The sequence below is a fragment of the Vipera ursinii genome (assembly GCF_947247035.1).
Source record: "Vipera ursinii genome assembly, chromosome: 2".
In the NCBI taxonomy this organism is placed as follows: domain Eukaryota; kingdom Metazoa; phylum Chordata; class Lepidosauria; order Squamata; family Viperidae; genus Vipera; species Vipera ursinii.
Window position 1 is genome coordinate 146,447,078 of NC_139513.1, and position 25,162 is coordinate 146,472,239.

Here is a 25,162-nt window from a genome sequence, read left to right on the forward strand (position 1 = left end):
ATAAAAAGAAGATAAAAGGAAAAAGTGCAAATAAAAAGGAAACAAAAAAGAAAGTGTAAAGAAAAAGGAATAGAAAAAGAAAAGAAATAAGAAATATGAAAAACCAAAAAGAAAGAAAAAAAATAGAAAAGAAAATAGAAAAAAGAAAAAGAAAACAAAGGAAAAAGAAAAGGAAAAAGAAAAAAGATAGTGAAAAAAGAAAAAAAGAAAAAGAAAAGAGGTCATGGGTCACTTTTTTCAGTGCTGTTGAAACTTTGAACCTGCATGTGCCAAATTAGTTGACATTAGAAGCTGACAGGTGAATTTAGCACCAGGTTTATTGTTTGTTTTTGTCAGTAAGCAAACCACCATCTTAGGTAACTACTACAAAAAAAAAAATTTTTTTGACCCAAATGTAAAAACAGATGCTGGAATGAGATCTGTGACTGAATTTCATGCTTAAAAATGGTACATTTTCCACTTTTCAGAAATCAATTTTTTTTGTTCAGGGGAAGGAAGTTATTGATGCCACGGTCAAGGACAAGGGTGCCCAGGGGGGCAAATAGTTTTTTTAACCCAAATGTAACAATGGATGCAGGAATGAGATGTGGGATTGAATTTCATATTTAAAAATGATGTCTTTTCCACTTTTCAAAAATCAACCTTTTTTCGTTTCCAGGGAAGTAAGTTACCGATGTCCTCATCAAGGACATGGGTGGCCAGGAGGCAATTTTTTTTTTTACCCAAATGTTAAAAAGGATCCCGGAATGAGATTCGGGATAGAATTTCATGCTTTAAAAAGGTGCATTTTCCACTTTTCAAATATCAAGCTTTTTTTCGTTTCTGGGAAAGGAAGTTACTGATTCCGTGGTGAAGCACACGGGTGACCAGGAGGTAATTTTTTTTTACCCAAATATGAAAACGGATGCCCGAATGAGATTTAAGATTGAATTTCATGATTAAAAATGGTGCATTTTCCACTTTTCAAAAATTGACCTTTTTTTGCGTATCCGGGGAAGGAAGTTATTGATGCCATGGTCAGGGATATGGGTGCCTAGCAGGCAATTTTTTTTTGACCCAAATGTTAAAAAATATTCCAGAATGAGATTCGGGATTGAATTTCCTGCTTAAGAATGGTACCTTTTCTACTTTTCAAAAATCAACCTTTTTTTCATTTCAGGGGAACGAAATTACTGATGCTGTGGTCATGGACATGGGTGGCCAGGAGGCAATTTATTTTTTTACCTAAATGTTTAAAAAGATGCTTAAAAATGGTACATTTTCCACTTTTGAAAAATTGACCTTTTTTCATTTCTGGGGAAGTAACTTAGGGATCCCACGGTCAGGGACATGCGGGCCCAAGGGGGCAAAAAAAAATGGAACAAAATATAAAACTGGATGCTGGAATGAGATTCGGGATTGAATTTCATGCTTAAAAAAACCCAACCTTTTTATTTCAGGGGAACAAAATTACAAAATTACTGATGCCCAAGTGTTAAAAAGGATGCCAGAATGAGATTTGGGATTGAATTTCACGTTTAAAAATGATCTTTTCCACTTTTTCATTTCTGGTGTGGGAAATTACTGATGCCCTCATCAAGGACATGGATGGCTAGGAGTCAATTTTTTTTTAACCCAAATGTTTAACAGAATGCCGGAATGAGATTCAGGATTTAATTTCATGCTTAAAAGTGGTGCATTTTCCACTTTTCAAAAAGCAACCTTTTTTTCATTTCTGGGGAAGTTACTGATGCCATTGTGAGGGACATGGGTGCCCACTGGGCATTTTTTTTTTGCCCCAAATGAAAATAAAGCCAGAATGAGATTCAGGATTGAATTTCTTGCTTAAAAATGTATTTTCCACTTTTCAAAAATTGAACTGTTTTCGTTTCTGGGGAAGGAAGTTACTGATGCCATGCTCAGGAGGAGGAGAGTGGGGAGGGGCTGTGCTGGGACCGGGTCTCCTCATGCCTTCTGCTGCCCTCCTGCACTCTTCTGCCGCAGATGCCATAGCTCTGCTTGCCTGCCAGGGCGGGAGAGCGCTTGCGCTTGGGGACGCACGTGGGGCTGCTGCTTTGCTTGCCCTGCCAGGGCTGGGCTGGGTGTGGAGCCTCATCGCCACTTCTTCCCCTGTGGACATTAGGAGCGCCCACCCCACCTACTGCTCATCCTGGGGCAGCTGCCACCGTCCAGTGCTCTCCAGCCTGTCGCTGGCCAGCTGGGTGCACCGAGCTTGCGCCTCGGGCAGATGGAGGCTGGAGGGGAGCGAGATGCCTCTCTTCAGGCTTCCTCAGCCTCTCCCCCACCTCCAGGCTGGGGCTGGTCAGATTCCCCCTGTGGGCAGCGCTGCGCTCAGCCCCGGCCAACCCTCCTCCTCTGTCGTCTTCCTTCTGTGGGTGGACCGCGGCTTACCGAGCAGGGCGGTGCCTCTCCACGCATGCGTCCTCAGGTGGGCAGCCACAGCTCTGACTACCCTCCAGCCCCCATCTGCCCTGGGACGAGCGGTAGGTGGGGTGGGTGCTCCCAATGTCCACAGGGGAAGAAGCGGCATGGAGGCTCCAGGCAAGTGGAGCCAGGCATCTGCAGCAGAAGAGTGTAAGCAGGCAGCCCCCGCGGCTCTGATTGCCTGGCAAGATGGGTGTGCACTCATGCATGGGGATGAATGTGGGGCTGCTGCCCACTGCCCCACCCACGAGACGCCCTGGATCTCCCCCAACCTTGCCCACCCCCCATAGGCATCCCTCCCCAGAAGCAACATCCAGCTGGCCATGCCCACCCTGACCATGCCCACCCAGCGGGCCATGCCCACCCGGTGATACGTAAGTGGGTTTTGGGCTGCAGTTTGGGCACTCGGTCTCTAAAAGGTTCACCACCACTGTTATATAGCCTTCCATCTTATGCAACTTAACCCTGGATGGTTTACAAACAACAGTAATGTAGTGTATGCCAGCATAGCATACACGTGTGACAGCTGAATAAGGAGGCGCGGAGCTGGACAGCCCCGTGCAGGAACAGCATTCGGCAACTTCTTTTGCAATTACCTTTTGAGGCTTTCCCTCCTTATGGAGGGTGTCAATGATGGTTTTCTGCACAACTGTCAGGTCAGCAGTCTTCCCCATGATTATGGTTCCTACTGAACCAGACTGAGAGACCATTTAAAGGCTCAGGAACCCTTTGCAGGTGTTATGGCTTAATTAGCTGATTAGAGTGGGACTCTTTGAGCCTAGAATATTGCACCTTTTCACAATTTTCTGAGATTGTGGATTTGGGGTTTTCATGAGCTGTAAGCCATAATCATCACAATTATGACAAATCACGGCTTGAACTATCTTGCTTTGCATGTAATGAGTCTATCTCATATATTAGTTTCCCCTTTTAAGTTGCATTACTGAAATAAATGAACTTTTGCACGATATTCTAATTTTTCGAGTTTCACCTGTATTTTCAGAACCATGCTATAAGAAATACACTTCTCTTAGAATGGGAAAAAATAAAAGAAAAAAAATTATACTAAGATACCTGAATGGCTCTCAACAATGGAAGCTTTTGCTTACCCAAACTTAATTAACTATGATAAACTTGTAACATATAAAGACTTACTGGATAATGAAGGAAGATTAAAATCTACACAAGACTTACAAAAACAAAGTATTGACTTACCATGGTGGCCATATCTACAAATTCAATCGAGATATGAAAAAGATGTGAAAGCAACAGGGCTCTATAAGGAGCAGACAGAACTTGATCTTACATTGTTAAAAACAGATGAAAAACTGATTTAAAAACTCTATAGATTACTGCTTAACTTAAAGTTGGAGGAGGAACAAGTTAAAGAAACAGTGATAATATGGGCAAAAAATGTTGGTCATACTATAGAGCTTGAAGAATGAGAAAAGCTATGGGATAGAAATATTAGATTAACCAAAGCTGTATCATATAAAGAAAATTTGTATAAAATGCTTTATAGATGGCACATGACACCAGTGAGACTAGCTAAAATGTTTAAAAATACTTCAAATGTTTGTTGGAAATGTAAGCAAAGATCAGGTACTTATTGTCATATCTGGTGGACATGTCAAAGCAAAAAGGTTTTGGCTTAAGATACATTTATGGTTAGAGAAGATGATTAAAAAACAAATAGAATTTAAACCAGAATTGTTTCTCTTAGGAATGATAGGCCCTATAAGGAAAGTGGATACTTAATGTTACATGTATTGACAGCAGCAAGAATTATGTATGCCCAATATTGGAAAAATGAAACGTAACCGACTGAAGAAGTATTAAGAAAATATTGGATTGTGCAGAAATTGATAGATTAAAGAGAAAGAGCAGTTTATTACAGAACTTGGAATAAACTTTATCAATGGCTAGATAAACGAGTTAGAAAGGAATGTGATATGCAACTTTGAATTTATTTGACTGAGAATATTGTCATACATTGAAAATTTATTGTTTTTGATAATTTATGATACCTATTGTTGTTAGCCTCATTATCTCTATATTTATTTATTTATTTATTTATTTATTTATTATACCGCCCTACTCCCGAAGGACTTAGGGCAATAAATATCAAAATGTAAATACAAAAGTTAAAAAAGAGTTAGAAAGAATTAAATAATTATGCCCAATATAACATGCTGCCAAATATTGAATGTTATTGGGGGAAACCCCAACCCCTAACCTTAACCTTTCCTCCACCCTATTCCAAATTCCCATTTCCCTACCTTCCTTTTTAATCCTATAAAAACTAATAAAAATTTTCCAAAAAAAATTGGCATGTCAGATTCGTAAGATAAAACAACTTTAGCAAATATTTTCTTCCATATGCTCACAGAACAGGATTTGCAAGATCAGGAAAAGTACTTAAAATAAAATCGGGAAGGAAAGCTGTGCTGCATTGCTATAAACAGATGGAATCCTTCTTTGGGGTGCATTATTTGCTAGATAAACAAGAGAATGCAGTGAATAAATGCCACTGACCAACCTCAGAGAGACACTTGGAAGTTAAGTAAGTTGGCTTTGAGGTTTGACAACATTGTTAATTTCATTTTTTGTACGCAGAACTGGTGGGAGAGATTCCCCCCAGATGGTTAAGCAGCGGCCACCGAGAGCCCAAAAACGAAAAGGAAGCACAAAAGCAGTTCCGCTCCTGGACAAAATGGCCGGCGAAGCACTCGTCTTCTCCTCCCCTTCGCGCCACATCCGGGGGAGGGGGGGAATGCGACCGGAAGTGGGTCGCGTTTCCAAGATGGCGACTCCCTATGTTACTGATGAAACCGGTGAGTCGGGGAGCTGCGGTTGGCATGTGGGGGGACGTAATTTCGAGTGCCAAACTCTTTCTTCCCCTGACTCCCTCCAATTCGGCCGCCCGCCTCCCCTTCGCGCCCGGCCGCTCCATCCTCCGTTCTTTCCGAAGCGAGGTTCCTCCCCATCTCCATCCTCGCTTGTCCGTCCCGCTCTTACGCCACGCCCCCTCCTCGAGAGCGTCCCTCCCTTCTCCCCGGACTGCCTGTTCTCCTTGCCGCTGGGCCCCGCCCCTTTCCGGACTCTCCTTCTTGCGCCACACCCCTTGCAGCAAGGCAGCTCTCTCCGCGTCCGCGGGAAGTGAGCCCCGTGGCAGGTGGGAGGCACGCAGGTTTCCCCTTCTTCGCTTTCCCACGTGCGTAATAGCAGAGGGCAGCCCCTACGGGGTTTTCATGTGCCGTATCCCAGGGATCGTCGCGGGACTGTTACCTCGGAGGGCGTCTAATTCTGAATAAAGTTTTTAGGCTAGGACTGTGACTTCATTGTGCATACATACGTGTACCCATCGAAGCTCTTGTAGAAGTACTGGGCCACCAGTTCCCATCATCCTCAAACCAGTTTAGAAAAGCTGAGGGCTGCAGTCCAATATATCCGGAGAAATCAGATTTAGGGGGAAATGGTATCTTAAATCAAACGGGTATCTAATTAGGGGTATCTAAAAATGGTATCTAAATAAAATTAGGTTTAGGGGACTTAGGTATCCAAGTCGAATTATATCAGTGATGGGAACCAACAACGTGACCTGGTATGGCTCTATGATCTGTTTTTATTTCTTCCCCACTTTTTCTCATGATGTAAGTTGCCTGATAAAAGAAGCATTTGTTGGTTAAAGATTTCAATGAGTTTTAAAAACTTCAATAGGCCTAATAATAATTCCTAATAAAATAATACAGTAAAATTTCTAACAAAGTCCTTCCACTGGTTGTGCTTTTTCCCCCCATAGGCTAATATTTAGAATTCTGTATGCATAGCTTGTACATGCCAAATATCTAATTTGGGTCTTAAGCTCACTGTTCTCTTTTTAAGTGAATTTTCATCGATTTTTGGATTGCAGATGTTGCCTGTTTCTCCCCCCCCCCCAACCTGTGGCTTTGAATAACTAACAGTTGTGTAGAATTTTTTGAAGAGATTAAAATTTCTGGACTTTTCTCCCCTTGACCAAACAAGCTTCAGGGTAATCCTCTTAGACTTTTTGGTCAAAGCCATATATTATAGAAGAGTCTGCCTTTTCAATATAAAAACTTTGTTTATGATTTTTTTATCTTCAGTCTTATGTGATGGATTAAATTAAGAGAGAAATTGACCAAAGTCACAATGTAAGCTTTGTGTCTGAACTAGAGATTTGAATTCAAGCCTCCTTCATAAATTGCTGCAGTTGGTTTAAGAAAGCAGTGTAGCCTTCCTGCCTCTGAAAATATTAGTGATTTTTGTATGTATCTGTTATCCTTATGGTAGTTTTAATTTGTCATGCGTGTTATGCATTAATTGTCTTGCATATGATCATATGCTGCACATCTGCCATTTTATCTTCTCTCATCATCCTGGGCTAACTTACAGGATCACTGACAGGAACATTTTGGAAGTATTAAGTGTTGCCCCATTAAAAAAAATCCATCATTACTAGTAAGGAACTACAGAGGCATTTTGCTTTCATTTCTTTATATCTCTATCTTTCATATAAAAATGTTTTTTTAAAAAAATCTCCTTTGTGTTAGTTCCTCAATTCCTCATGACATCATGGAAACCCCAAAGGTACCAAAGTGGTTTGCCATTATTTTTTGCTATTTTTTACTTCTTTGTCTAATCCAAAGCCTTAGTATTTCTTAGTGGTCAGTGGTTTCCCTTCCAGACACTAACCAGGGTCAACTCATTCCTACTGGTGCAACCCGATCTTCCTCATTCATCAGCAGGAAGATTTGAATCCAAGAAGCCCCCACTGGCACTTGCACAACATCTGCCCAACAAGTTTGACACCAGTTCCCAGTGGAAAAGCCAAATGGGTCACTGAGCGCCTAGATGTAGGAAGACATATAAATAAATGACCCCACAGGAAAGGTTGCCAGGCTTTGAACTACCACACCAGCAATGGACAATCCTGAATAAGATTCACATTTCCCATAGTGACAGCCGGGACTCATTGTATAAAATGGGGCATAGGATCCTCCCCTCAATGTGACTGTGGAATCCCACATCAAACTGTAGATCACGTCGTGACTGGCTGTAAGTTGAGGGCATATACCGGTCCAGTATCTGGATTATTTTTTTCAAACAATTCTGCACTTCAATGGTTAAACAGACTAAACATCAGTATTTGAACATAGATCTTTTAAACATATTTTATTGTGTTTTACTAATTTAGATAAAAATATATTGCTAGTCCACTTGTGACATGTCATACACTAATTAAGTAAACTAATCGGGGTTCTATTTTTAAAATTAGTTGAGCTTGGGTTCTTGTGGAATTTGAATGGCCGGCTGGGTTTGTGCACATCTTTTCCCTGTTTTGCAGAGGAATTTTTTGCAATTCTTTTAAAACACTTGGAATTCCCAATGATCACTCAGGAAAATATGACTGATTGACTGATTGATAGCAGTTTCCTTCGCAAACTAAAATAACCAATCCATATTTCAGGAAAATACATTGCATCCACACAGCGTCCAGATGGTACCTGGAGAAAACAAAGACGGGTAAAAGAAGGCTATGTTCCCCAAGAAGAAGTGCCAGTGTAAGTCTGATCCTCGCTGTGGTCCTCTTGTGAATATGTACAGAGAAGTAGCCACACAAGCAAAAATAAAAACTCTTGTAGCAACTTAGGCTAACGTAAGCATGATTGCCATAGATCACAGGCTACCTTGCCTGATGCATGAAATGTGTTTTTTTTGTATTAGTTGTGTATATGTGATTCTCCCTGCGTTTGCTGAAGCAGACTGTAGTTCAGGAAAACTCATTTGTTTAGAAATTGTATTAGTCTTTAAGGTGACACAGGACTGGCTTCTTGGGGTAGGAGGGCAAGAAAGCAAAAAAAAACAAAAAAAAAACACAGGGCTATGACATTGCCAGGGGACACACAGAGAGAGCCCTTCCATCACCACCTTCAATTTTTTTGGAATGATATCCTTGAAAAAAACAGTTTTCATTAGTGATGTGGCCTCAGATCTGGAGGAACTTGGTCTGCTTTTGATAGGAAAAGCTCAGAATTCTCACTAAGCATTTAATGCTTTTAGATTTTTTTTTTTAAGTTTCCAGCTACTGACTGGCTCAGGAATTCTGGGAGTTGAAGTCCACAGGTGATAAAGGAGTCATAGTTCTCCACCCTTGCTTTAGAACTATGCAGGACTATGACTTCAGTGTGAACAGAAAACCAAGCTCACATTGCATCGTATAGTTGCAGTACAGTAGGATTATGAATAGTTCTAAACAGTTCACAACGCTTCTCCCAGGATTGTAACGTTAATAATGATTTTTATATCTTGGAGGGCCCCAGCCTGGGAAGGTTTCTTCAGAATGGCATAAAGAGTGTCTTATAGGAATGTCTGTTGATCAGTCAGCAGCAAGAAAGATTCAGTGCTTGGCTAAAGTATTTTCATTTACTTGTAATGTGAAGCAGCAGGAAGCAAGAAACAGGGCATTGGGACATTTTGTGGAACTATGTTAAAGGCAAATTTAAAGGCAAAAAGGGAAGTCAGAGGGTCTAGGATGCTGATGCAGCACCTGTCTACAACTCCTTAAAGCAGCTGCCATTTTTCCAAGGTTTGGATAGTGTTCCTTTGAAATTGCAGCATGATACCAGAAAAAATGTTTTATTTAAGGAGCTCAAGACAGGTGCTTTGCGCATTTCCCCTGCATGCATTTCAGCACCTTTCTGCCTTTGGGAATACTGCATAGCCATTGTCTTTTTAGATCAGAAGTGATTGTCCCAAGTTTCAGTGTTCATCTAGAAGGCATAAAGCACATAGAGATTGCTTGGGATGGAAAGATACAGTCTACTCTGAAAAACGACTGAAAATTTGCTGTGACTACCTGACCCAAGCCACACACTTGATATTTAATATACAATCTTAGTCTTTAGTGCTCTCTGAGCTTGGTGGTTTCCTTGCAGACGTTTCATTACCAAACTAGGTAACATCATCAATGCTGGAGCTCTTCTATCAGAGTCACTCCTCTCAATCCAACTCATTTTATCGAAGCTTTGTATGTGGATAAAGTGAAGATAACCTTCTGTTTGTGCTGCCTTGAACTTCCGAAGGAAACTTTTGTCTGTCTTTACACCACATTCTCTTTCATTTCACGTAGGTATGAGAATAAATATGTGAAATTCTTTAAAAGCAAGCCAGAATTACCTCCAGGCTTGAATCCAGGAGTACACACACCTGTGGCCCGGCAAACGTCAAAGGGACCTGAGGGTGGCGAGACGGGGCTCTCCAAGACCACTAAGAGGAATCTCAAACGGAAGGAGAAGAGAAAACAGCACCAGGAAAAGGGGGATCGAGATGCTGATGACCTGATTCAGTCTCTGGAGAAAACAACCTTGTCAGCGACACCAAGCAGCTGTGGGGATGGTAAGCTGGCTGTGTCTGATGCCAACCCAAGAGCCTCTGCTGGCAGCAGGGATGCGTCCGCCATCGCCACCTTAGAGAAGAACAAGAAAATAAAAAATCTGAAAAAGAAACTACGGCAGGTGGAGGAGCTGCAGGCGCGGATTGACTCTGGGGAGATCAAGCAGCCTACCAAAGAGCAGTTAGACAAGCTGGCTCGACGGAAAGCTTTGGAAGAGGAACTTGAGGACCTGGAACTGGATTTGTAAAAGGTTGGAATATCAAGTGGACCTAGTGTGCGTAGGAACAAACCGTCCCCAGGGAAACATTCTCAGAACTCTGCAACAAAAAGACCAGAAGATGGTGATGTCTTCGGGCTTCCCCTTTGTATCATTATTTTATTTTATGTTGGATGCTGTCTGAATTTTTAAAAAAGTGTTTCTCCCAGCTGTTGATGTGTTAAGCTATCTAGGACTTCTTTAAAGGACAACAGCTTTGCCACCTAGTTCTTTCTAGTTTCTTCCTCCCCTTCCCACCTCCCTTCCTGTTTCAGGTAGGTGGCTGAAATGTCGTTTGGCACAGAGGGGCTGACTTTCAGAGGCCCCTGAGCAGGGGGAGCAGTCGGCCTTTTTCTTCCTGCCACTGTATTTATATTCAACATTTTCACGTTCTCTGTAACAGTCCCACGGCCTTCCATCTTCTCTTCCTCCTCATTTTGGAAAAGGGATGCAATAATAAAAATTGCAGTAGTGACTTCTGACTCTAGGACATTTGTGTTTCCCCCCCCCATACACATTTTTTTTAAAAAAAGTCTTCTGTATGATATTAGCAATTTTATAGGCTTCCCTTTCTTTGGCTATGGACAGACACAGGCAGTGTCAAAAGCGGTTTGTAATAGATGTGAAAAAGGCAAAAGGGAGAGAGTAACTCAGTGATGGACAATATGTTTTATCTGCAGATCTTCTGAAGTCTGATCCCAATCATCTTCAGATTGGGGGGAAAAATCTTGAAGCCTTGGGTGGCCACTGTCAAATCGGTCTTAAAAATGCTGATCTCACAATGTTCTGGTTTAGTGAAGGCAGCTTCCAGGCTGGAGTTGCAATGCCACTTGAGGCTAAAATGGAATGATTTGTAATGCAGCTTGTTGCGAACCTAGACCTTGTGGTATGTTGTGTGATCCAGACTACCAAATTTAAGTAGCACAATTTCCTTATATCTGGACAGCAAATTTGCTTGACTGCCAAGTGGCAGAAAAAGAGATTCATCTACCGGTAATTGTTGCCCTCTAATCGTTTTCCAGAGTTTTTGCATCCCAGATAAAGTCTCCCTGGATATAGCAATTGTGTTTGGTTAACTAAGAGCTGGATGTTTTGTGTGAATCTGGTCCCTGTGTTTCATGTAAGGGATTATTAGAAATAGAATCAATAATAAATGTATGGATATGATGTGATCATCCTCGGTGTAGTGGGCACAGTTCTTATCACTTTCATATAACAGGAAATTTAACTTTGGGGAAAAGTGAAAAGAAAGGCAAAATAAACAGAGGTATCTTCAGTTTGAATAAAAGTCCAAGAGTTTCTTAGCCAAGATAACTAAATTTTTTCTCTCCCCCCCCCTTTTCTCTCTCTCTCCCTCTCTCTCTCATTTCTGTATTAGAACAGTGTTCATGAACTTCCACAGCCTAAGACCAATTTTGAGAATGGGTTCACTTAAAACATAGTGAGGACCAAATTTTAAGGGAGGAAATGACCAATCCTGGGGTGATCAGAAACTGCACTTAACTTTTGGAGCAATAGCAGTAAAGTCTACAAAGAAAAGAGCAGTTGTGTAGAATATGAATAACTGTGTTATAGAAATGGCCAGGACAAAAAAAATCTGTTTGTTTCTTTTTTTTCCTTGTGAGATGTTCTTTGATGCTGAAACTGTGTTATTTATTTATGTATTGATTGATATCATGCCTTTCACTCAGCAACTCAAGGTGACACACAACATTCCCTCTTTCTAGTTTTCCTCACAGATGCCATTGTGGCTTAAACTGCTATTTTTATATATATATTCCACCTCTTACGGCAGGAAGCTGAAATTGAGTAACGTAGTTAGAAGAATTTTTTTTTTTAAAAAAAAGTGTGGTTTTGTACACACAGAAAGACAAAGGGTTGAGGCTGCAGAGGAACCTACAATATGGGGTATCTTCCTGGTTCTGGAAAAAAACTGCAGCTTAAATCATGTCTAAATATGCTAATACGCTAAATATATTTTCATCAGTGTCAGAGATCAGAGGATCTTCCGTGTGCCCCAGCTGAAATGTCTATTCCATGTGAGAAAGCAACATTTTAATTTCACACTTCTAATTTAAATTGAGAGATATTTTTCTTTCTGTCCCTTAACTAACACTGGCATGTTTGGCTGAGCAAAGTCTCTGAGCAAGAATTGAGGCTTTCCAGGTACCACTGGGTTACACTGAAATTGCCCAAGGCAGAAGACAGGAAAGGAGCAAGGGAGTTTTAAAAAATTAGGCTAAAGTTTCAGCCATGAAATCAGCACTGTAGTTCAAAGTTAGTGTCAAGAAAGAGTGTGTACACTGAATGCCTTTTATTAGTGGAAGGTAACATTGGTGTCAGATTGCACCTCCTGTTCAGAAAGGGGGGGAGGGGGGGAACACACCAGCAGCTGCTGCTCCTACAACTGTGAAAACAAAGGATAGTAACATTGGCCAATGCCGAATTAGGGGATTTGTTACTTTTGTCCAGCAGGTGGTGCTAAAAGGGCAATTTTGCATGCTTACCTACTTCATATATGAAGCCAAACACATGCTAATATGCCTTTAGATCAGAGGCATCCAAGCTTTGCAACTTTCAGTCCTGTGGACTTCAACACCCAAAATTCCCCAGCCAGCCATTCAGCATGGCTGGCTCGGGAATCCTGGGAGTTGAACTCCAAGGATCTGAAAGTTGCAAAGCTTGGATACCTCTGCTTTAGATGGACTAGCAAAAACTCATCCCCCAGATTAACACACACACACTACCCCATATATTGAATGACATATTTGCAGGTCCCTTTTTAGGCCAACGTGCCTGGGTAAGACATTCATAAATGACTAACCTAGATCCCATCCCAGACTGACTTTTCCATATTCCTCTAATCCAGGGGTGTCAAACTCGCAACGTCACATGACGTGTCGCAACATATTGCGACTTTTTTGCCATTGCTGGCAATCGGGTGGGCACGGTTTCGCCATAACACATCTGGCCTGTGGGCCGGCAGTTAATCCTTAGAAGCAGTTCACTGAGCTCATGGCTGAGAGTAAAAGAATAAGTGCATCACTTGGAAAACTAGTTTTCCTTTCCATGGAGCCACTCATTGGACAGTGGGGACTCAGGATAGCATTGTCTCTACTAGGGAGGATGTGAGGAACAGGAGCCCTTCTAGCAAGCATGGGTTCCAACTATCATCAGCCTTTCCAATGGTAGCCAGTAGTCAGGAACATCACTTCTTGTGGTGAAAATGAATTGGAGAAAACCCCATGGTTCCCAAATATCCTTTATCTGCTGTTTACCCATCTGTCTTTTCGTTTTACACAGAAAGACTAAATGATCACCTGGAGAAGCTTAGGGAGACATCAAAAACACAGCTACTGCTGTTGTTACCCTCCCATTGTTACCCTCCCAACAAGGTTTGTACCTTTCTCTAATTTATACTACGGTAGGAGCAGAAGGTGGTGGATAGGTTTGGTGAAATGCATGTTAATGAAAACTGTAGTCCCTGGACAAAACTCTATGATCTATTTTCCTTGGTCTCTGATGAACTCTATTTTCCTTTACCTCGACTGTGCTCCTTGCCAATTTTAAACATAGGGTAACTTTTGAATGTTCCCCTTGTGGTTTTTAACCTTTCTTTCAAGAAGCTCACTATCCTTTTGACTTGGAGTCCTTTGTGGTGGGTGAGTCAAAATTCTGTAACTCAAAAGCACAAGTTGACAGGCTTACAGATTCTGGTTGAAAAATAAAGTCAAGTCTTGCAACCTGAAGTAGTTTGCTTTTACATGTTGGGCAAAGGTTTTCAGTTTGTGAAGTGGGGAAGTCCATTCTGCAATTGCCGAGGGCAAACATTTTGCTTATTTCATCATCTGTTTTCATTTGCTATTTGCTTCAGAGTTTGATTTTCCTCCTGGTCAATAAGTAAGATCACATAAATGCCAAGGAAAGCATATCAAATCAAATGATAAATAATAATGGGTTTTTTTCAAGTTAATGTTAGAGTTGTCACCTGAATTTCAAAAATCAGTTAATACATGGTGTACGTTTAGAAAAAAAAGTAGATTCCACAATATATTTTTTATTACACACTTGTATATGCATCAGAAATTCCTAGTGTGTCCGATCAAACTTGGCCAGTAAAGAACCTATTCTACTCTACTCTACTCTACTCTACTCTACTCTACTTCTATTCTACTCTACTCTACTCTATTCTATACTCTACTTCTATTCTATTCTACTCTACTCTACTCTATTATACTCTACTTCTGCTCTGCTCTGCTCTACTTCTACTCTTCTTCTGCTCTGCTCTGCTCTACTTCTACTCTACTATTCTATTCTCTACTTCTGCTCTGCTCTGCTCTACTTCTACTTCTATTCTACTCTACTGCTCTGCTCTGCTCTTCTCTACTTCTACTCTACTACTCTACTTCTATTCTATTCTACTCTACTTTACTTCTGCTCTGCTCTGCTCTACTTCTATTCTACTCTACTCTATTATACTCTACTTCTGCTCTGCTCTGCTCTACTTCTACTCTACTCTACTTCTGCTCTGCTCTGCTCTACTTCTACTCTACTTCTATTCTACTCTACTTCTATTCTATTCTCTACTTCTGCTCTGCTCTGCTCTACTTCTACTCTACTTCTGCTCTGCTCTGCTCTACTTCTACTCTACTTCTATTCTACTCTACTTCTATTCTACTCTACTTCTGCTCTGCTCTGCTCTGCTCTACTTCTATTCTATTCTATTCTATTCTACTTCTACTCTACTTCTATTCTATTCTACTCTACTTCTATTCTATTCTATTCTATTCTATTCTATTCTATTCTATTCTATTCTATTCTATTCTATTCTATTCTATTCTATTCTATTCTATTCTATTCCACTGTTGGGTGGCATGCATCCTCCAAATGTCACAATTACAAGTATTAAAACTGCTAGCTAAATATTCTTTGCAGGATCCTCTGCTGACCAAATACACCTCTAGTTTATTTTGACAGTGTTGAAATTTATCTGCAAAATTTATTGGGACAAAGATTCTTTATTATTTATATTTCCAGATAAGAGGAGCATCTATCAGAAACAAAGACACACATTTCAGTTAAACAAAAATGAGATTTTAGAACAGTGGGAAGTTTAATATGCTGTATAAACCCAGCTATTGTAGCTTATATACAGTGATTTGGCTTAATATGTGAATTTAGCCAAATGTTATTCAACATGTCACAGTTTTTTTAAAAAAAATCATAAGTTAGTGCAATGTATAAATCTAGTCAGAATTCTGTTCTCAAATGCAGCATAGTTCAGTGGTTAGCAGGCCAGATCTAGGCTTCAAGTCTCTGTTCAGTCATGAAACAGTTTTGATCATCAATTGCTACTTTTTGTCTAAAAAAGCTGGCTAAAAAGGTAAAGGTAAAGGTTCTCCCGCACATGCGTGCTAGTCGTTTCCGACTCTAGGGGCCAAAACCTAAGTTTTGTAAGAATACATATCTGAATAATATATTGTCAGGCTGTTTCCTTAGTTTTAATATTAAGATCTGTAGTTCAGTAAGTCTGTGTGGCATGGAGATGATGAAAGCTGTATAACAACACAAACACAAGATGCTAAGCTGGTCGATTTTATTTTAGTTTCAGCCTACGTAAAGGATTAACTTAACACATTTCTTTGAGGAAGTGCCAACCAGCTTTGCAATGATATTGTCTTCACTCTTATGACACAATCAACTCATCTGATACCAAGTTGCTAACATGAAAGGATCTTGTTGACTTTATGTGGTGTGACAATTCCTGGACTGACAGTAGAATTCCCAGCCAGAAGGCTACCAGCAGATAACCTTTCTAGAGAAGAGGCCCCCCAACCTTTTTGGCACCAGGGACCGATTCCGTGGAGAGAGGTTTTTCTGCAGACCAGAGGGGGGTGTGGTTTTGTGTGATGCCTGCATCCTGTGGGTGGGGCTTTGCTTGCTTGTGCAGACCGGTTGCTGGCATGTTGTGTCCCGGTACCCAGTCCACGGACCGGGGCTTGGGGACCCCGTTGTAGAGAAAGCTGTCCTTATCCAAGGAATTTAATTCCTCTGAACCCCATTATTTCTATCAATCAAAAATATCAAAGATTTTTATAACCTGCCACTTTCTCTAATAAAGTACAGATAGTCCTTGATTTACGACTGCAATTGAGCTTAAGTTTTCCATTGCTAAGCAGGACGGACAGCTGTTAGAATTTTGCTCCGTTTTATGACATTTCTTGCCCCAGTTGTTAAACTGCTCTGGGAGTTTATTCTCATCTTTTGTCCATGTCTCATGTTTTTCATTTCTTAGTTTGAGGAATCAAATGCAGAAATACTGTATATCTGTTGCATGCGAATGAACATTGCACTGATTTTAAATATCATAGTAAAGCATTTTGCAGTTTATTTGATTTTGGTTTAGCATATTGTCTGGACATGCTAAACCAATTTGTGACATTTAATAAACCAGGGTGCCACAAACCATGCCTTAACATAATGTATAAAGCCCAGGAAATCCCAGCTAAGCCTTTAGTCTAGAATACATCTTAGAAACGATACTATGTTCTATTATATTATAATTATATAACAGTATAATATTATACCCTGTTACTCGTCCCAGCTTCTGCCAACCTAGCAGTTCGAAAGCACGTAAAAATGCAAGTAGAAAAATAGGGACCACTATGGTGGGAAGGTAACAGCGTTCCGTGCGCCTTTGGCGTCTAGTCATGCTGGCCACATGACCGCGGAGACGTCCTCGGACAAGCGCTGGCTCTTCGGCTTTGAAACGGAGATGAGCACCGGCCCCTAGAGTTGGAAATGACTAGCACACATGTGCGGGGGAACCTTTACCCTTTTTTTATAATATTATACTATTATGTTCTTAAGCCATTCTTCTAGTTTGACTCTATGACATTCTTAATCAACATATAATACACAAACCCAGCCTGTGTGATTAGGTTGTATTTCAAAGCATCATGGGATCTCCAAGAAAATTGAACTGGAAAACCGGTTAATGCAACCATGGTAAGTGTACAACATAAATGTAGGCTTGTAGAAATTTAGAAAGCCTCCACTTTATTTGCCATAGTTCCTTTTTGCATTAAGCGCCTTCACTACATTATTCCTTCATCTTTTGCTTTACTCTTTGAGATTCCAGATTGGCTTCATTTCAACAGAATGCATAGTTTGTTTTGCCTTGCAAGAGTCACTTGTAAAGTTGATGCGCAGTGCAAACTTTGAAAGGGAAAATAGGTATGTATTTTCCTTGTGGCGAGAATTAGCAACCTCATAGAACCAGTAGGGGAAAAGGGAAAGAACAGAAATCTAAAGTCATAATCGTACAATGATGCCTGGTGGGCCTAATTTGTTTTTTTTTAAAAAAAAACAACAACCCTGAAATATTCCCATCCTTGGTCCCCTTCTCTGAATATATTTCAGTAGGTTCAAAAGCCATCACCAGCTTTTTGAGTTTAGCTGCTATTGTCGTCCCAAAGGTACTTTTTCACGCGATAACTGAACTTACTTTTTTTTTTCTCTTTGAGGACATTTCGCTTCTCATCCAAGAATCTGAAGAAGCAGCTTCTTGGATGAGAAGCGAAACATCTTCAAAGAAAAAAAAATGTCCAGCTGCCTCTTGAAAAAGCACCTTTGGGACAACCATGACCTGGAGAATCTCCACAGAGAGCTCCAATTTACTTAAAAGTTTCAGCAACGAGTTGAAAGTCACTTGACAACGTGTGTGCCCTCAGACCAATGCAACATCCTTCACATCTGTTATGCAACACAGGATTCATTACCCCATAATGTTCATTGGTAGTCAGCGACTTCTCAAAGTAAACTGCTACGACCCATCAAAAATAGATGCCTCCAACTGCCCTGTAAAGAAATGATGAAATGGTAAAGAATATAAATGTAAATGTAAAGAAATGATAAAGAAGAGACGAAGTCTTTCAGAGAAAGACTTCCTCTCCCCTCCATTCAGGCCGTCCAGTGTGACACAAATGACCAACAAAGGCATGTGTGGGTGGACTAAGGAGTCAAACTACTTGTAGGCTAGTAACTTTGCTTTACCTCCTTTGCGAGGGAAAGGAATTTTCAGTGAGGTAAAACAGCCCTTCTGACAAAGGGCCTCCCGAAGTCAATATGTCCTCTGCTTTGTGTTCAGCTCAGTTCTTTTGGAAAGGCTAATGCATTCCAGATGTGCTGCTATGAATTCACAAAGGTTAACAATCTGCAGGGCTCTCTCTCTCTCTCTCTCTCTCTCTCTGTGTTTTGTGTGTGTGTGTGTGTGTGTTAGCAGCAGTATTTGTAAGCAATAATGCCTGTGACTAATTAAAATGTTTGTGGCTGGCAAGGACAAGGCAAATGAATACAGGGTGGACTTTTCCAGGGTGAATGGGACATGACTAACCCTTTGTCATGCCAACAAAGTTCTGGTCTGTCCAAAGGATGACTGCTACAGTCATAGGAAAAGAACTCTGGATGTATCTGATAAGAAAAAGAAATGGAGCAGCTCACTCCCAAAGGCAAGAATTGAATTGAATTTATTAAATTTATATGCCGCCCTTCTCCCTAAGGACTCAGGGTGGCTCACAACAATAAAAAGCTAAAAAACGTAACATACAAAATTTAAAAAAGAATTAAACCATAAATGTAATAAATACATAACAATTAACCCAATAAAACCAAATTTAAAACTAAAATCAATCCAGGCCCGATTGTTGGAACATCCATGTCTTCAGGTCACAGTGGAAGGACCGAAGGTCAGGGGCCATCCGCAGCTCCGGGGGCAGTTCATTCCAGAGGGTCGGCATGCCCACAGAGAAGGCTCTCCCCCTGGGGGTCACCACCCGGCATTGCTTAACCGACGGAACCCTGAGGAGGCCGACTCTGTGGGAGTGAACCGGGCGATGGGAGGTTGACAATGGCAGCAGGTGGTCTCGCAAGTACCCTGGGCCTAAGCCATGTAGGGCTTTAAAGGTAATTACCAGCACCTTGAATCGCACCCAGAGGGCAACCGGAAGCCAATGCAGCTCACGCAGGAGTGGTGTAACATGGGAGTATTGAGAAACTCCCATAAGCACCCGCGCGGCCGCATTCTGCACCAGCTGAAGCCTCTGGGTGCACTTCAAGGGCAGCCCCATGTAGAGAGCATTGCAGTAATCCAGGCGAGAATTGACAAGGGCGTGGGTGACCATGCATAGGGCATCTCGGTCCAAAAAGGGGCGCAACTGGCGCACCAGGCGAACCTGTGAGAAGCCCCCCCCCTGGTCACAGCAGTTAGATGATCCTCCAAGTTAAGCCGTGAATCCAGGAGGACACCCAAGTTGCTGGCCCTTTCTGAGGGGGGGCAATACCTCCCCCCTATCAGAAGAGATGGAACATATTGGACAATACGAGATGCCGGTATCCACAGCCACTCAGTCTTGGAGGGGTTCAGCCTGAGCCTGTTCTTTCCCATCCAGACCCGCACCGCCTCCAGGCAAGGGCATCACTGGGTTGGCTCAGGGTGGAGATGAACAACTGGGTATCATCCGCATATTGGTGATACCTCACCCCAAAGCCATGGATGATCTCACCCAGCGGCTTCATATAGATGTTAAACAGGAGGGGTGACAGAACCAACCCCTGAGGCACCCCACAAGTGAGGGGCCTTGGGGGTAGATCTCTGCCCCCCTGCCAATACAAACTGCAAGTGGCCCGAGAGGTAGGAGGAGAACCACTGTAGAACAGTGCCTCCCACTCCTAACCCCCCCGAGCCGTCGCAGCAGGATACCATGGTCGATGGTACCAAAAGCCACTGAGAGGTCAAGTAGAACCAGGACAGAGGAACAACCCCTGTCCCGGGCCCGCCAGAAATCATCTACCAGTGCGACCAATGCCGTTTCCATGCTGTAACCGGGCCTGAAACCAGACTGGTACGGGTCCAGATAGTCCGCTTCATCCAGGAATTGCAGGAGCTGACGCGCCACAACACTCTCAACAACCTTTGCTACAAAGCGAAGGTTGGAGACAGGACGATAGTTATTCAAGGAGGCCGGGTCCAGGGCAGGCTTCTTGAGAAGGGGCCTTACCACCGCCTCTTTTAAGGTGGAGGGGAAGACGCCCTCCATCAATGAAACGTTGACAACTGCCTGGAGCCAGCCCCCTGTCACCTCCCCGGCGGCCGAAACCAGCCAGGAGAGACACGGGTCCAATAGACAAGTTGTAGCGCTCAGTCTACGCATAATCCTGTCCACATCATCCAAAGACACAGGGTCAAACTCACACCAAATGGTATAACCAAGACCTGTCCTCTCCACTCCACCGGATTCCATCCAGTCGGAGTCCAAACCAGTCCAGATCTGAGCGATTTTGTCCTGCAGATACTGTACAAATTCCTCAGCCCTACCCTGCAAGGGGTCATTACTTGGTCGCTGATTAAGCAGTGAGCAGGTCACTCTAAACAGGGTGGCTGGGCGGTTATCTGCGGACGCAATGAGAGCAGAAAAGTAAACACACTTTGCCGCTTCCATCGCCACTAGGTAAGACTTCAGCCTTAGCTGTGTTCGGTCAGATTCGGATCTGCTGGACCTCCAACAGCTCTCTAGGCGTCTTTTTTGGCGCTTCATCTCTTGGAGACCCTCCGTGAACCAGGGGGCCACCTGGGATCTGCGCTGGGTCAGAGGCCGCAAAGGCACAACTCGATCCAAGGCCCCAGCAGCCGCCCTCTCCCAGGCTTCTACTAGGGCCTCAGCAGAGTCGTGGGCAAGGGAAGCAGGAAATGTCCCAAGCTCCGTCTGGAACCTCTCAGGGTCCATCAGGCGCCTGGGGCGGAACCACCTGGTCAGTTCCACCTCCCAGCGGCGAGGGGTGGCGTACTGAAAGTCTAGCCAGAGAAGAAAATGATTGGACCATGACAGGGATTGGATGGTTAAATCCCCCCTACCCAGATCATTAATCCACTGTCCAGAGATAAAAACCAGGTCGAGTGTGTGCCCTCCATTATGGGTCGGGTCTCGAATTACTGTCCATGGCTGTCATGGAAGTCAACCCCTCACCCGCGGAAGGCAGATTGAAATCCCCCAGAACTATAAACCTGGGGAACTCAATCGCCAACCCGAGCAAGACGTCGAGGAGCTTGGGCAGGGCCAATGACACGCAGCTGGGAGACAGGTACATAATCAATAGGCCCAACTGAACTCCAGGACCCCACTTCAAAAGGAGAGACTCACACCTGCCTATCTGAGGGACAGTGGCCACTCGCGGACAAAGACTCTCCCTAATAATAACCGCCACCCCCACCCCCACCCCTGCCCTGGGCCCACGGCTGGTGAAGCACCCAGAAGCCCGGTGGGCATAGTTCTGAGAGGGGGACCCCCCACTCTTGGCCCAACCAGGTCTCCGTGATGCAGGCCAGGTCTGCGTTCTCCTCATGTATGAGGGGAGCCTTGTTCACCACGGACCTGGCATTGAAATAAACCAACCTGAGCCCAGGGTCCTGCAATCCTATGCCCCTGGGGGAGCAAGAAGAGCCACGAGGGCGGGAACAGGCAACCGCTTGAAGACAGCGGTGGCCCCCAATTGTGATAAAGCCCTCTGCTCCCACACTCTCTGCCCCTCCCAATCACTGTCAAAATAGGAAGACCCTCCTCACTCAGAGCTGAGTCCACCCCCAAACCCCTACTCCCCCCCCACAACCGTCCGATGGTCTGGACTGCTGTCCGGGTCGAACTCCCCCAAGTTCATTCCGTATCCCTTGGACCTCCCCCCTCCCGGATCCCCTTAAAACTTTATATAAAAATCTTGATAAAAATCCCCTCAAACTCCTCTTTGAAGCATGCCATCTCTCAGGGTCCCACAACCCGTCATCAAGAAAGTTCTTATGTAAGACAGATGGACGCTCCTGCGAGAGGGGGGAATCTCGCAGCGAGTAAAGTTCTCCAAAGGTATACGCTGGCATATAGAGGGAAACGGTAGCATCGGACAATGGAGGGTGCCAGCAGATGGAAATGCATAGTTCAGTCAGCCTGTGGCAGGTCCCAAAGCCACAATCGTGGTAGCAGTAATCAGCGGCAGCGACAGCAAAAGCCATAAGGTGGTGATGACAAAGTAGTGATGACAAATGATGACAAGTCCAAAAAAAAGGGGAGGCAACCTGATGACAATGGCAATGGACCCAAAACAACAGGATTCAGGCACGGCGACAAGGGCAGCTGCAACCTCCGCAGCGGCAAGGAAGCAACAGCAGCAGCAGCAGACCCCATAGCCATGACCACAACGCCAACAGGTCCACCGCACTCATGGAGCCGAACTCGCCAAGTGGCAGGGGGGGGAGAAACGACATCAAAGCCCCATTCCCCCCTGCCACAACCCTGGTCTCAACAAAACATACAAGCACGAGCAGAGTCCGAATTCTGGCACAAAAACACTCGGCCCAGCTCCGCTCAGCTCGAACAAGCAGGGAAGCAGTCGAGTCGGCCCCGCCCAGCCGCCAGCGTCCTCTCACCAGTGAACTAGACAATCAACCTCTCTGGCTTCTCCTCCTCCATCCTCTGTCATTCCGGGCTGTATCCCAACGGGAGGGCCCCAACGCTCCACCAGCAGCTCCACTGACCGAACAGGGGCCAAACAATGGCAAAAAGCCCCATGGCGACCCAGCAGAGCCGAAAACCGCTCCGCACTAAGAGCTCAGAAACCAGCGAGCAGCCATCTTAGACATGCTAGAGAGCTAAGAGAGAGAAATATATCCTTACACAGGTATCCTTGACTTACAACCAGTGGTGGGATTCAACCGGTTCGCACCACTTCGGCAGAACCGGTAGCTAATTTTTTGTTGCCCAGGCCCAGAGTGGACTTCCGGAAGAGGCATCCACACAGAGAACCGGTTGTTTGCCTATTTGAATCCCACCACTGCTTACAACCATTCATTCGTTCACAGTTCGAAGTTACAAGGGCACTGAAAAAACTGTCTTGTGATTGTTTTTTTTCACACTTAACAACTATTGCGGCATCTCTGTGGTCATGTGATCAGAATTCAGATGTTTGGAAGTTGGTTCATATTTATGCAAATACGGATAACTAATATTTTTCATATTTTGGGAGGTTCTTGCTGCATCAGCTTGTCCAAATAAAGGCATTCAATACAGATAAGTCCTTGACTTACAACCATTTGTTTAGTGACCATTCTACAGTAAGTTAATGGCACTGAAAAGTGACTTCTGACCATTTTTCAATAGCATTGAGAGCATCCCCACGGTCACATGATCAAAATTCAGATGCTTCGCAATTGGTTCATATTTACGATGGTTGCAGTGTCCTGGGGTCACGGGATGACCTTTTGAGAACTTCTGACGAGCAAAGTCAATGGGGAAGCCAAGATTCACTTAACAACCGTCTTACTAACTTAACAACTCCACTGACTCACTTAACAACTGTGGCAAAAAAGTTCATAAAAGGGGGCAAAACTCACTTAAACTGACTTGCTAAGCAACAGAAATTTTCAGCTCAACTGTGGTCGTACGTTTCTCCTAACCTTCTGATCATCTATGTGCAGTTCCTCCCACCCTCAACAAATTCATTCAAAACAGGAGACACTAATCACCATCACATTTCCAGGAGGATTACTTTCACAGAATGAGATTAAGCATCATCTACAGTACTTTTGCAGCATCCAGTTATGCTCTGAGGATGACTCCTAGCAGAATGGACTGCAGAAACAAAAAGAAGTCCATCACACACATATTTGCTGGAAGAGACCTTGTCTGTTCAGTGGAACTTGAAAATGGTATACGCCAATTTGGTCACTTGGAAAACAAGAATTTTGTGTTATTGAGCATAGTTGGAAATGTGTTCCTCTCTGTGGTCGCCCGTGGTCCTTCCCAAAAGTGTTTTTTTCTCCACAGCAGTAAGAAAGCAAACTGCCAGGCCATGCAACAGATCCCTCTCTTCCGCAGAGGATCTAAAGAGACATGATTTTCCAGTACAGATGCAAATCTCAATGTGGCATTTGGAAATCAGGTCTGGAGAGGACTAAGAAGGAGAAGAATGAAGTGGTAAGGGTAGGTTTGGGATAAGTTGGGAAGGGAAGGGCTTGCATGAGAGAGAGGGCTTCTGTTCTATTGCAGCCTCCAGAATTCAAGGGCTGGTTAGTTCAGGCCTTCTACAGAGGGATCATGATGATGATGATGATGATGATGATGATGATGTTGGAAGGGACCTTGGAGGTCATCTAGTCCAACCCCCTGCTCAGGCAGGAAACCCTATACCATTTCAGACAAATGGCTGTCCAGTCTCTTCTTAAAAACTTCTAGTGTTGGAGCACCCTCAGTTTCTGGAGGCAGGTTGTTCTACTGATAAATTGTTCTAACTGTCAGGAAATTTCTCCTTATTTCTAGGTTGGTTCTTTCCTTGATTTGTTTCCATCCGTTGCTTCTTGTCCTGCTTTCAAGTGCTTTGGAGAATAGCTTGACTCCCTCTTCTTTGTGGCAGCCCCTGAGATATTGGAACACTGCTATCATGTCACCCCTCGTCCTTCTCTTCATTAGAGTAGACATACCCAATTTTAACCTCCAGTCCCCTGATCATCTTTACAAAAGACTTACCGTGCCTGGCCTCACCAGGTGGGACCTTTCAGCAGTCATCAGGATTTTGGTAACTGCACTTCCTTACCTACCACTTTTTAAAACATTTTTCTACTATTCAGCTACATGCCAAAATAATGCGGTTATTTTAACTTGGCATGTTAAAGCACCTGCTGTTTTAATTTCGTACAGTGCCTGCTCCCACCATGGTGGACAAAGTTGGCCTTAACTAAGCTAGGCCAACTACTTCCTGTTCTAAGGAAGAAGGCTGGTAGGAGTGGAAGCTGCTGGGCAAGGAGGAGATAAGGGGGGAAAATGTGCCATGAAGGCACGGTGAAAACGGGACAGGTGGGGAATGGATGAGTAGTTTTGTGTTTTGAGGTTCAGACGGATCCTATTTTGCAAGGTGCAAATTGATTCTTTGTTACAAGTTTGCTACTGTGATGAATGATGTTATGCTTACCACCAGAATATCCATTTTTGAATGAACATCTTCCCATCTTTTGGAATAAGAGTTAC

At 43.4% G+C, this 25,162-nt stretch overlaps 1 protein-coding gene across 1 annotated transcript; it reads left to right on the top strand.

Annotated features, from left to right (window-relative positions):
* Positions 1-5,012: 5,012 nt before the first annotated feature.
* Positions 5,013-11,325, top strand: PYM1 (PYM homolog 1, exon junction complex associated factor). Its single transcript, XM_083351216.1, has 3 exons — positions 5,013-5,258; positions 7,916-8,009; positions 9,578-11,325. The coding sequence occupies exons 1-3, from the start codon at positions 5,066-5,068 to the stop codon at positions 10,086-10,088; spliced, it is 798 nt and encodes a 265-aa protein (XP_083207342.1). The 5' UTR covers positions 5,013-5,065; the 3' UTR covers positions 10,089-11,325.
* The last annotated feature ends 13,837 nt before the right edge of the window (positions 11,326-25,162 follow it).

Bases quoted from the DNA above. Each gene is read 5' to 3' on its own strand.
- PYM1 (XM_083351216.1), top strand. From the start codon at position 5,066: ATGGTTAAGCAGCGGCCACCGAGAGCCCAAAAACGAAAAGGAAGCACA. The intron at 5,259-7,915 runs GTGAGTCGGGGA...TCCATATTTCAG, and splicing joins CTATGTTACTGATGAAACCG to GAAAATACATTGCATCCACA. The intron at 8,010-9,577 runs GTAAGTCTGATC...CATTTCACGTAG, and splicing joins CCCCAAGAAGAAGTGCCAGT to GTATGAGAATAAATATGTGA.